The sequence below is a fragment of the Mesitornis unicolor genome, unplaced genomic scaffold (assembly GCF_000695765.1).
Source record: "Mesitornis unicolor isolate BGI_N332 unplaced genomic scaffold, ASM69576v1 scaffold11784, whole genome shotgun sequence".
In the NCBI taxonomy this organism is placed as follows: Eukaryota; Metazoa; Chordata; class Aves; order Mesitornithiformes; family Mesitornithidae; genus Mesitornis; species Mesitornis unicolor.
This window is the reverse complement of record NW_010179442.1, coordinates 3,714-17,137: the sequence shown is the minus strand read 5'-3', so window position 1 is coordinate 17,137 and position 13,424 is coordinate 3,714. Positions and strand designations below refer to the sequence as shown.

Here is a 13,424-nt window from a genome sequence, read left to right as displayed (position 1 = left end):
TAAAGGTAGTTCTGATGCCTCTTGAGATAAAGCCAGCATCACACCGGTTGCTTTCACACACAACATAAGCAAGTTGACAGCAGTGCACCCCATTCCTCTCCTGGCTGGGGTGTGCATGTCAGTGTGGAATGGCTGCAGTGGGATTGCTGGGCTGACAGTGGCCTGTGCACGGGTTTCTGACCTCAGCCCTTCTCTACCATGTATTACTGGAGAGCTCTGCCATGCCATCACATGTTCTCTTCTCTCTGGCTACTCTGAGTCTCTGTGCGCAAAGAGATGTTTCCCTATGTCTGAGAGCAGCTCATTTCCTGTCTGGGCACCTTTTGCTGTGGTTGATGAGTAAGAAAGAAGAGTAGGGGCTGAGTTTGGAAAAGAGACTCACACTCCTGCAAGACAGATGATGGTGACTTCCTCCAGCTGTGGAGTGGGCAAGGGCCACACCACGCAGCACCTGGTGCAGCAGGATGCTGCCCTGTGACTATTCGGATGTCCAGGAACAAGTCACAACAGCAGCATTGACTGGGGAGGGAATCAAGGGCTAAGATTCATTTTAAAGCCAGGCTACACAGGGAAAGTTGCAGAAGGAGCCGCGTTCTTTGTAGCAAACCCTGTAGATCTCCTTCACTTCTACATTAGCACCTAAAGAAAGAAAGAGAAAACTGAGAGCAGAATACAGGCTGTGTCTGGTGTCCACTGTGAAACTTGGGAACAAAAGATCCGCAGTCCCCAGGGCCGTGCACGCGCAGACGCTGAATTCCTGCATTGCTTTCGGCTCCCCTGGGAAATCAAAGTCTGTCTATTTGCTGGGAAAGGATCTCTCTGTGGGGAAGTGGTGGGCACCCTCCCAGCTGCCAGCGTAACCCCTCAGGAGCTGTATCCTGCCGCTCTCACCCCACACCCAGCAGGTTCCCCCCCTGGAAGCACGGTGCTGCCTTCCCCACATCCCGGGAGCCACGGAGGCCGCCTGCCTCGCTCAGGCAGCTCCCGCAGGAAGGGTTTGATTTGCACTGTTTGGTTTGGCTATTTAAATACCACAGCGAGTGTTTATCCTCTGCTCTGGGAGAGACTCAAGACACATGTAAGCAGTTATTCTCCAGCGTGTTTGTTGTGTTTGTGCTTTCACATGCAACACACACGCACGCCCTGCAGTGTGGCAAGACTTGGGGTGTGCAGCTGGCAGAGCGGACCCAGGGGGGAGGAGAGAGCAGGGAGGAGATGCCAGTTCACGCTGCGCTTTGCTTGTTTCCTCCACGCATATCCTGGCCTGGCACCATAACGTGAGGGGCTCAGCAGAGGCGGGGTGCACTTGGGCTTGTTTAAAAAAGGATCTTTTGTGGGAAAATTGTCCTGCAGAGACTTTTCACACCAAAGACGCTGTCAGCTCTCTCCTACTAATCCCAAATATGCAGACAGGTAAATGAAGGGTTCTTGGATATTCTTACACGGGGGACGGTTCAGCCTGTAACGTGAATGGAAGCACTGCTGAGTCTGCATGTAGCTGTCTGGCAAGAAGAAAAGTGAAACACTTCAGGGGTTCACTGAGGGCCACAGAAATGTTTTGAGATGTTTACTGGGATCCTGGTGCAGCTGAGACCCACAAGAAGAGACAGGTGACCAAACCTTCTCTTAGTGAGATTTGGGCAGGAGGGAGGTATTGCTATCTCACAAAAGTGGCTCTGTGAAAATTAGCAGAGGGGAAATCACCCCCTGTCAGACATCTCCAGGAGACTGGGCAGGGGGACAGTGGTTTATCTGGGGGTTTGGAGATGCCAGCCAGCACATCTGAGCGGCGTGCACTCCCTGAGGGGAGAACAGCCACAGCTCTGAAGAGGGCTGCGCTGTGCCAGGTGGCCATCCCCAGTGGGACATGTCCTGGCTGTTGTCCTTGGGCTCAGCATGACAGCTCATTCCTCACCTTGATGTGGATGTAGTTGCACAATGAACAAAACATCTCAACCCCCTTCCTCCCCTGCCCAGAGTGTGCTGCATCCTAGAGCGGTTTCTTGGTTTCAAGGGGATTTCTAGGTCATCAGATTAAGGGCTCTTGAAACCTTTTGCTATCCCAGCATCCTGGGGCTTGTTTGCTTTGTGAGTACTCCCGTTTCTGGCAACCTGTTGCTTGGGTGACACCGGCAGCTTGGTTGCCGTGTTGTTGATGGACTAGACTCACAAACTGTCACGTAATTAAAGTGTCTGATAATAAAAATAGTCCCGCAGTGTTTATTCATATGCTTTCTCTTGTTTCATCAGGGCCTGGGTCTCCTCATTCTGTCTGTGGGCATAAACATTTGCAGTCCATAATGTTTCAAGTTCCACGTTGCTTAGGAAAAATAAACATTTTCATTTTTTCGTTGCCAACAACAACTACTACCAAATAATCCGGAAACAAACTGTCAGGCCCCAGGAGGTAGCGCTTGATGGTGCCACAGAGTATGAGAAGTGAGCGGAGAGGAACCTCCAACTGTGTTTGCATGGCCAGGCACTGCAGCTCCTCCTGTTTGGCCAAAGTTTGGCCTCAGACCTTGCATTTCCCCTGGCTCTGTCTGCAGTGGAACCAGGCTGCAGACCAGCAGGAAGGAGCCAATCTTGTAGCAGAAATATTTTGTGTAAGCAAAGACTTCATAGTTGGAGGGGTTGGGAGACTCTGCTTCTTCTGGGAGATGTGGGATCAGTAAACCTGGGGGCTTTGCCCAGGCTTTGTTTCCACTAACAGAGCCTTGACTGGGAGCACACTTAGCTCAGGGCCTGACCAGACCATAAACATCATCTGCTGCTGCCATGAAATTTCAGCTGCGGCATCAGCACCTTCCAAGGCCAGTCAGCTTCTGGGACACAACCTGATACAAGGCTCCACTTTCAAATCCAGCCCCTGCAAATCCACGCTTGGGATCCAAGCTGCCCAAAAAGCCATCCATAGTACTCTGTAGGTCAGGACAGCAGCGGTGATCTCACGCAGGAACACTGCTGCAGCCTGCTAAGGAGGTGCAGAGCCCCCAGGAGGGCCACAGCCACCGACAGTGAACAGAAATGGGGTGAGAGAATGGTCTTGCATGAGAACTGCAGGAGGAAGCATCTCTGCTCTCCTTCCCCATGCCTTGAACTCAGGGCAGGAGTGCTCTGAGGTGCAGGCTCATAGGTGGGAGAAGGATAATGCTACTAGCCAAAAAGACAGCAAACACCAGGGCCTCGCCAAACACTGAGTAACAGGAGGAGAGAAATGGGAAAGTAGCATTAGAAGGGACAGGGAGGTGGAGAGAAAACCCTAACAGAAGAGGAAACAGCCCCCAGTGACAGGGGAAGTATCCACAACTGATGGGATTCGCGTTGTAACTTGTCCAGTCACTCCCGTCTGTCAGGAGGGGGTCTCCTTTCATGTCCATGCTGCAGGAACAGGCAGGCGCCCAGCTAATTAGGTACATGACAGAGGAGACAAGTTTAAGTTCAGGGCAGGCAGCAGAGGATGGACCTGGGCAGAGAGCACTGCATTTGTCAGTACCAGGCACCTCAGTCTCTTGAGGGTTTTATACGCAGCATGGCTGTTACTCCACCGACGTGTGCTACTTTGGCTGCTTCTTCCCCCCTGGCCCCGGAGGCTCTGGAGGGTGAGTGCTGCACGACACAATGAGGTTAAAGATGCTCCCGACTCCTTGGGATGGCTGGGACACTTCCTGGGAAGCTTGGCTGGTGTTCATCTGGCCCCAGCAGCCCCAGAAGTGGTGGCTGTTGTGTTGCAGCACTTGAGGGCTGATAAAAGCTGTGAGGAACTGAGTGGGCAGCCTGTACCTCCACTGTGGTTTCTGCTCTCCCACGGAATCTGTCCTTTCCCTCTTGCTCCCTCCCAGCCTTTCAGTCACAGGGCTGCCAGGAAGAGGCACTTGCATTGCGAGGAGCTGGGGCCAGCCTGCAGCACAGCCCTCTGTGTAGAGCTTTGTCCTTCTGCTCTCCTCACTGCCCTCAGCCCTTGGTTCCAGGCCTGGCAGCCCCTCGATGCTCCTGGTGTGCAGACATTTTGCTGCTCAGTCTCTATTGCAAAGCCCTGGCCTCTTTCCATGGCTAAAAACTCTCTGTTCCCATGTACAGCAGCCTTCCCAGCTGGATTGTACTGGGAAGGGTAGTGCAAGTGGCTGCACACAGCCTTAGACAGGGGCTTGGATGCGGCTCTGCTCTCAGCTGGTCTGAACACCTGCTCTAGGTTGCAGGGACTTTGCTTTTGGTCTTTGGTGATCCTTTCCCCTGCGGTGGTGGGATGGGAGGAATGGGGATGCCTTGATCGTTACCCAGCAGCCAGTGCCCTCCTCATCCTCTCTCGACAGGTTTGCACCAGCTTCAGCAGCAGCACAGCCCTAAGCAAGCCCCTGGGCATACACCTGGGGCATTACACCACAGCTCGGAGAACAAAGCAAGGATCTCCCCAAGAGAGGGTGGCTTCAGCGCTGGGTGGGAAGGATGCAACCTTAAGCAAGAGGACACGTTATCTAAGCCTTGGGCAGTGCCTGCAGTGAGGTGTGTCCAGCCAAGGAGACCAAAATCTCCAGCCTGACGCGTCTCCTGAGCATTGTTTGGCAAGTGGTTTCTGACTGTCACATTTCCCCTTGCCGGCTGCGCCTGCAGTAGCATTTTCCAGCTCTTTCCTGCCATGGTGCTAATGTCGGTGCAGTGACGACAGGGAGAGACTCGCTGTTTGTCTAGGGGCACAGCGAGCACACGGGGCAGCAGGGCAGGTCTTGCCTCCTGCTTCCACCCAGAGCTGTTCCCAGGGCCATGCTGTGTCCCTTCCCAGGGCTGGGTCTCTGCAGAGGGCAGGCAGGCAGGAGCAGGAAGGGTCCTGCCTAAGGCAAGGTGGGGTTTGGATGGCTGGAAGCTGAGATTCATGCCAGTGGCCTTGAGTTAACCAAAGGGGAGAGACAAAACCTACCTCTGGTCTGCTCCTGAACATGGGATTTCTTAGGGTGAGAAGGGAACAGTCAGTTCCCTGTCTGTGCTCAGAGAAGGGTGATAATCTCCAGTTTACACCAGTGCCCCCAGCCAGGAAGGCAACAACCAACTTTCCTGGGAGATGGAGGAATGTGCTTAGCATAGCCAAAACAAAAAACAGGACTAAGCCTATCTGGTCAGCTGCAACGCACTCACCTACCCGGGCAACTGCTGAGGGTTTCCCAGTGCTCCCAGTTCCATAACGAGGGCTCTCCCCAGGGTCCATCTCCACTTCTCATGTGCCTTGATGTGGCTGTGGTCCTCTGGCAGCAGGACATGCCTCCAGGGGCAGTGGATGCCCTTGAGCACACTCAGGAGCAAGGAGCCGAGCAGCTCTCTCTCCAGGCTGGGCTTTGGTGACGCAGCTGCCTTTATGTGCTTGGCCAAGGGTCTCACTGGGGCTGGGAGCAAGACATTGTCCAGGACATGAACCTTATCAGCTCCTCCTGTCAGCTGTCCTTCACAGGCCTGGTTCCCAGCCCAGGCAGGGTTCCAGGCAGCTCTTGGAGAGCTCCTCGTAGAGACACAGGTCCCTCCAACCCACAGGGCTCCAGCAGTCAGGTGCAGACTCCTCGGGGACAGCCTGTACACCCTCCTTCCACCAATGCACTGGGTGGATTCTAAGTGCCACGGCTGATGGCTCAGGCAGACTTTGCTGTTTAGGATGTAAAATGGCTTTCTCTCTTTGCACGTGTGGATGTTGCAGTTCCCAAAGTGTGTGAAAGTGCACTGGGACACCAGGGCTGGGTCGATAGTTTCTAAGGCAAAGGCTGGCAGGCATCAAGCCATCAAGAGTGTGTGGGGGCAAGCCAGCAGGCTGGAGTGGTGACAGACTCACAAAGAGCCAAACACCTGAACTGCACCTCCTGTGACCTGCCAGACTCCTGTGTCCATCTGTGCATCACTCAGAGGCACGGGGCTACTACAGAGTCGGGAGCTCGGTAGCGGAATTAATGCCAAGGGCTTCACACTTCATTCCAGCCCGCATGAATGGGCTCATTGTAGGTAGCAGAGCAGCAGCGGCACGCGGATTACACAGCATCATGGCAGCGCTGGCATCACGCCATCCTGACCTTCGTGTCCCTGGCAGGGCAGCCAGGAGGGCTGGCCTGGGAGAAGGCTGCTCTTTGCAGAAGAAGGAAAGGGACCTCTAAACCCCAGGACTTCACTCTATGGGACAGAGCTTGACTGTCCAAGTAGAGATGTGTCACTGCTGCATCTCAGCTCCTCCTGCTGCTTCAACACCTTTAAATTTGCCTGTGCAGAATCAAGCAAAAAAATCATGTGTTTGGACCCCTGGCTTGTGCAGCGTGGTGATGTGGGCACCAAGCGCCTCTCACCCCACATGCCTCACAGCAGGTTGAGGATTACACTTGGGATGTGTTTCATGGTGGCCTCATAGTCCTGCTGTCAGGTGGGAAACAAATGGCAGTCAGCTAATTAGCACTAATTAATGTTGTCAAGAGGGATCATGCTTTTCCAGCTAAGTGCAGGAGAGCGCAGGTGACCTTAGTCCCAAGCAGGGTCACAGGCACAAGAGGGTCTGGTCCTGTCCCTCCTTCTGTGGCATCAGTGACCTCAGGCAGTGACAGGAGCTGCTGCTCTCTGTCCCACGGCTCAGTCACCCTCCAGATCCATGTGTACTGCTCTCCAGCTTGTATTGTCCCCCAGCCATGCTGAGAGCCTGCTCACCACACCAGGAAAGCAATGGGACACCATGGGAGCGACAACGGGGAGCACAACTGTGTGCTGGGGACTAAAGGCGTCCTGCCATTAATATCACCTCTGCTCTGGGCCAGGAGGGAATAAAGGATGTGGGACAGAGGGGGAGAATTTACTCCCTAGTGATCTGTTTCGTTCTGGAAGGGTCTGGTTCTCATCCACAGCTTGCAAAAACATTTCCTGCCGGCCAGCTGCCAAGGAAAAGCAGAACCAAAATAGCCCGGCGCTTAGGGGGTGCCATGGCATGACACAGTGCCTGCCAGGTGTGACCCAGCCTGGCAGCAGCAGAGCCCAGGGAACAGAGGGTGTTTGTGGGGAGCAGTCTGTGCCCTAGCAGCGAGGGAACAACCCCAGGCAGAGATGGGACTCACCAGGGCAGGGCTGCTGTGAGGAGTTGTCCACCACTCCGCTTCAGGACCTTTCTTCCCAGACACTGAAGTCGTGGCTTTGCTTTTCCCTTTTAGGACATGTCTCGAAAGCACCACACCTGGAAGGAGCAGAGTCCTTGGCTGTCTTCCTTGGTGAATGCTGCGGGGACGGGGGTGCCCGCCAAGGGCTTCCCGGTGGGCGCGGAGGAGCAGGCAGCTCGCTGGAATCCGCCCCGGTGCGGCGTGCCCGACCTGCCGGTGCTCCCGGACAGCCAGAACGGGCGGAACAGGCAGAAGCGGTTTGTCCTCTCCGGCGGTCGCTGGGACAAGACTGATCTCACCTACAAGTAAGAGAGGCCCGAAACGGGAGTCAGGGCTGGTTTGCTTCTCCCTCCCCAAACCTCTGTCTGATGTTCCCTGGCACACTGTGATGTGATCGTAAAAGCTATAGAGCAGCCCTAAAACTGGGTATGGCCCAGCTGGGGGGCAGGGGTGCCACATGCTGAACCACCAGCAGGGTCATACCCAGCACCTCCACATCCCCCCATGCACACACTCCCATAAATCGAGCTGCCCACCCACCCCTGCCCAAACACATCCCACAGCTGCTGCGTCACCCCTCGGTCAGTCCCACACCAACACCCCTATGCACATACATTCAGACCCCTGACACGTGCCGAGCCGAGCCTCCACCACCAGCCCCCTCCTGCTGTGCCTTTGCCCCCCACAGCCACCCCGCTGTGGGCTCACCTCACAGTTTGTTTTAAAAAGACCTTGTTATTCAGCTGTTATTGATGTTCCCATAAACACGACTTCAGTGTAAAGTTTTGCTCAAATCACCCCACACCTTCTCATGTGTGAAGCTGCTCAACAGGCCTGTGGGAGGGTTGTGCTGCCTTCCCAGTTGTCCACAGGGACATGAGTGGAGAGGTGAGCACGCTTGTATGGACCTTGACAGCGTGTAAATCATCTTTTGTTTAATTAAGTGCAGCAGACAGTTCCTTATGGTGTTAGGAGACTATAGGTAACAGAAAGACTTATTTTAATTTTTTTTGGTCAACAGTGTTAAAGAAACACAGCGGAGATGAACACACACCAGCACTGTTAATGGAAGGGAAAGAAAGCTCCCTGTGTGGCAGACCTTACAGTCTGTGTATGTTACAGGAGGGCAGGAGAAGCAGCTCTCAGCAAGCCCAGGCTTCCAGGGGCAAAAAATGCAGAGATTGAGGAGAAATCACATCACACCACTCCAGGCCCTTCTGTGGGGGTGGACTCATGTGGGACAGACCTAGGAAAGGCCGCAGCGCTTCAGAAAAACACAGATCTGCAAAGCTCTCCAGAGAGCTCACCTCTGGGCCCACCACCCAGAGGGTTTCAGCACTGATGAGGTTTATCTGCTGCACTTGTTGCTTGGAAGAGGGTGCTGGAGCAGTGCTTCTATGGATTGTAGAGGTTCTGGTGCTGAGAAAGGGGGGCAGCCCTAGTGACACTGATCCTACAGTGAGTGTCTTCATGACAGCAGTGTCCATGGGGCAGCAGCTGATGATCTCCTCATTTCACGTCTGTCGCCTTTCAGAATTATCAGGTTCCCGTGGCAACTCGTAAAAGCTAAGGTGAGAAGGACCATCGAGGAGGCTTTGAAAGTCTGGAGTGACGTGACGCCGCTGACCTTCACTGAGGTGCAGGAGGGCCGGGCTGACATCGTCATTGATTTCACAAGGTGAGCACGGGGAGCTGCACCCCGTCCCAGACAGAGCAGCAGCCGTGCAGGCAAGCCCCCAAGCCTCTAACCAGAGCAGAGAGCTGCCAGCACACAGCTTAGGCACTTAAGTGGAGGCTCATGTTTCTGCTTTCAGACACTGGGATTTTTTTGTCTTTTTTCTTTTCATTTTTTCATTTGTGGGCTGCTTGGTGTGAGTGCAGCTGCTCCACGCTGGCTGTGCACAGCACCGTTGCTGATCATTCATTAATTGTCCTGGTACATTTACGTTTTTCTGCCCACAGGCTGTTTTCCTAAGCATCTGTTTTGACTTTCCACCTTCAGGTCCTCCATCCTGTCCCTTGACTGAACAACGTAACTGTCTTCCCAAAGACAAATACAGTTTCTTGGTTAAATGAGTCTTGGCCCCCAGCCTAAAGTTCACTTTTGGCAAAATACGCACAGGGGCAAAGAGTTCCCTCTGCTGCATGTTTGCACAAAACTAATAAAAGCAGGGGAGACCGTCCAAGCAGTGATGTGATTTGCATGCTGTGCATTTGCCTGTGCCTCCCTCAGCTCATCTGTGTGGCCACATCTCTCACGGGTTTCCTTCACTTGTCAACAGCGGGCTTGGCTTGAGTGAGGACCTGAGGGTTTGGCTGGGTTCACTGCTGGCTGCCCCTCCACATCCCCCCACCACTCAGCTATGTCAACTTAATCTTGGCTCAAGCAGTCACCTCCTTAATTCTTTAGGCTCCATGGTCAGCTTTGGGCTGGCAGCTGAATAGGGGGAGGAGAGAAACATCCCTGAGAAAACACGCAAATTCCCCAGGGCTTGGTATGCCCCAATGCAGAGCTGAGTTTGTGACAATCCGCAGAGCCCAAAACAGTCGATCTGGACTGGTGGGAAGAACTTGGGATGGGAGGGAGAGCTGCCATCCCCTCGCAGTGGCTCCCCACCTTTGGCTGCTCACTGGAGGTACACACAACAATGCTGCTCACTGGAGGTACAAGGCTGTTTGTCTGAGGTGCAGTGTGTCTTTGCTCCAGGTACTGGCATGGAGATAACTTGCCTTTCGACGGGCCTGGAGGGATCCTGGCACATGCGTTCTTCCCCAAGACACACCGGGAGGGAGACGTCCACTTTGACTATGACGAGACCTGGACGATTGGGAACAACCTGGGTACGGTACTGTTTTAGGGGGAGCTGTGGATGCTCCAGGATGCTTATCAGGGCACTTGGAAATGATTCAGTCATGGTGTGAACAGGGACCCTGTAAAACTGAGAGGCAGCAATTGTTTTTGTGGTGTGTATTGTCGTCTCCTGCCAGGAGATGGTATGCAGGTCGTTTCTTGTCATCTTTCAGCCACAGCAAAGCCTGTGTCCAGCACCAGGAGACTGGTTTCCTGGTGGGCTCCCTCTGTGCAGCGGGAGCAAGAGAGACACATCCAAGAGATGGCTCCTTTGTCCTGCCATGCAGCCTGCCACTTGGGAACTGCACCCAGCATTGGCAGGAGCCACTAGAAATAAAGCAGGGAAGGGACGAAGGAAAACTGCGGCTCAAGCACTGGGTGACACAGTTGTCTTCGAAAGGACAGCCTCAGCCCCAGCCCCTGCACACACTGTTCATCGCCTGCCCACAAAGTATTTTCTCTTTGAACAAGTCCATAAAGGGAAACCACCCTGGCTCCAGCTCTGCCCCTGTGGCCTGGGAATGCTCTGACCATAAACAGCACAACATCAAGTCAAGACTCTTTTCCTTTTCCTTTTCTTTTTTTTTTGTTTGGGCTAATAATAGATCCAAGCTGGTAGCTCTCTGCTGGGGCACTCAGGGTCTGGTGTCACAGTGTCTCATGAGATACTGCAGCACCGCCTGGGACCATCTGGATCAGTGCCCAAGGCACCAGTTTCTGCAAGACTCACCAAAATTAACCCAGGTCAGCCCCTTCTCCTCCTCCCCAGTTTATCTACAGGGACAAAGACACAGCCACAAAGCCCAAGTGAAACCTCTGCCCCTCTGGGGTTTCCCAAGCATTTTGTCCACATCAATGTTCAGGGCTCAGATGGGCTCCCCTGAAGTCCACTTCATTGCCAGTTGTGCCAACTCGAGTCTCTGTGTGGGGCACAGGACTGCTGCCTCTCTGACCCTGTTCATGCTGACCCGAAACAAGAACCACAGAGTGCCAGATCTTTCTGCTCCTTAGGGAAGGGTGGGCTCTGCCAATTTTCACCCTTTGGTGAGGCTGCCTGTGTTGCTGAAGAATTTCCTACAGTTCTCCCACAGTGCTGGAGGCAAACCAGGAGCTGAAAATGGACACCAGTTCCTATCAGAATCCAGCCCTATTCCCCAGCCCCTTCATCTTTCATAGATAAATGTTGTAAAAGCTCTTTGCAGCTAATTGCCATTTAATATGCTGAAAAGAGCTTTATGATATAAACATGGACAAATTCTTGTCTCAGCTCTCAGTGAGATGTGGAAATCTTTAGCCTCCTTTTACAGCTGAGAGAGCAGAAGTACAAGGAGGGCCAAGGTTTGCCCTGGGGTCACCCCAGCGCCATGCAGGAAGCGGGACTCCACGTGGAGGACCTTCTGCGAGGGACACGGGGATGCTCCCCAGCGCGGCTCCTTCAGGCGTGCTCTTGTTCACCTTCCCCGGGGAATCTGACAGCAGCTCAGCCGATCTGCCAGTACTGGAAAGCGTCAAGTGGGGAGCCTGCCAAACTAAACAGAAGTGTCTGAAAGTTTGTAATAGATCACTGACATAGAAACCCCACTTTCTCAGCTGACCTAGATGTGTTGATATAATGGGGTCAGCGCTGTGCAAATTAATCACCTCAACATAAAGCTCAGTAGCGGAGGAAGACGGGGACTTGCCTTCCCCTCCACCCTTCCCAGGCGTTCCTCCCTGCTGGACGTCCCTGTCCTGTCCTGTCCTGGTGCTGAGAAGTGACCTGTGCCCCTGGAGCTGGCAGGGAAATCCTGCTCGGGACAGCGAGGTGGCTGACTCACAGCGCTTGGGCTGCAGCTCGGAGGATTTCTGGCTGAAGGCGAGTGAATGAATATGCTGGGACTTGTCAACAAACAGCCCCGCTCAGAAGCTTCACAGCTTAATATGCCTCTCTTCCAGCTTTCCCCGAAATTTATCAACTTCAAAAAAGATCCATTGGAAGCTATGAAACACCTGCCAAATGACACATTTTTGCATACTGAAATCACTTTTCCCCCCTCTCCCTTTCTAGACACTCCAAGGTCACATATTCCTAAAACGTGATGTCCCATAAATCTCCTTGAGCCTGGTGAAGAAGGCACAGGCCTTGACATTGGATAATTTTTTACGGATTTATTTGTAAATGTCCCCTTCTTGCTACAGTCCACACACAGCAATAAATGAGCTCCCTCTGCTGTCTGTGTGACAACAGCCATTAGCAAGTTTTAATCCCAGAGCATCCCCTCGCTGACACTGGTATTTTCCACAGTGGACATGATATAAATGGGACCTGGTATGCTACAGCTGTAGCCAACAACTGCTGCAAGGCTGGGTGGACAAAACCCAACCTTACCACCCCACACCTAAGTCTGTCGGCCAGACTTCCTTCTCCGTGCAAATTTCTCCTTTCCAAAAGCGCATGGAAAACCCATTTCTTCCTGGTAGCCAATGGGGTACAGGAGCCTCTGGTGACAGAATTACAAATTACCAACAGGCCCAGACCAATACTTGAGTGTACAAATTCACTCACTGTGCTCCTGAACCAGTGGATCCCTTAATTATACTTTTTGTCTCCTTAAAAAAACACACAAACATGGTGTAGAGCTACACAGGAAAAGTCTGGGAATAACAACCTGCAAGCACTGTAGCGCAGGAAGGTTTCTCTTGTACACATTGGGCTCCTACAACGTACCTCAGTGCGCTGTCAGTGGCTGATAACTGGTGGAAGTGTCCTCTCTGCAGGCACAGCTTGCCCACCACACACAATCGGGCAAAAGCATCTCCCATCTCTTCCCATTGCAGGCACTGACCTCCTCCAAGTGGCTGCTCATGAGTTTGGCCACGTCCTGGGCCTGCAGCACACGGCTGTCTCCAAGTCACTGATGTCTCCTTTCTACATCTTCCGCTACCCATTAAGCCTGAGTGAGGATGACAAGCAGGGTATCCAGTACCTCTATGGGAAACCCAAACTGGATCCTGACCCAACCCCAACTCAGCCAGCAGAGCTGCCCCAGCCAGAGCTTGAAACAAATGAGATCACCAACGTGGAGGTGAGTGAGCAGCCTGTCCGTGTCCTCCTCTGACACCACAGCTTGTTCCCAGCTGCAGGCCAGCAGCAGGTTTACACGTGGTTGGTGTCTGTGTCTTCCACCCATGCTGCTGAGCCCAGGTCTGGACCCCAAACTGGCACTGCCAGGCTGGGATGTGCGGGGAGGGGATCTTTGGGCAGCACATGCCCCACCAAAACTGGCTGAAAGCAGAGCCACAGTTGCCTGGACACAGAGACTGCCCATTCTCTGAACCCAGCCTGGGCGAGGGGGGCTCCTGCGAGTCCAAGCACCTGACCCGGCCGTGTTTGGCAGTCTGTGCAGCCCGACGCCTGCGACACGGCATTCGACGCCGCATCCACCATTCGAGGAGAGCTCTTCTTCTTCAAGTCTCGCTACGTGTGG

General features: G+C 53.6%; 1 protein-coding gene across 1 annotated transcript in view; it reads left to right on the top strand.

Annotated features, from left to right (window-relative positions):
• The first annotated feature begins 7,163 nt into the window (after positions 1–7,163).
• The window catches only part of MMP11 (matrix metallopeptidase 11 (stromelysin 3)), a 9,053-nt gene continuing 2,792 nt past the window's right edge, over positions 7,164–13,424 (top strand). The window contains exons 1-5 of the mRNA XM_010182781.1: positions 7,164–7,411; positions 8,641–8,784; positions 9,814–9,947; positions 12,775–13,022; positions 13,344–13,420. Coding sequence (XP_010181083.1) covers positions 7,164–7,411; positions 8,641–8,784; positions 9,814–9,947; positions 12,775–13,022; positions 13,344–13,420 — 851 coding nt within the window. The remainder of the gene's footprint in view (positions 7,412–8,640; positions 8,785–9,813; positions 9,948–12,774; positions 13,023–13,343; positions 13,421–13,424) is intronic.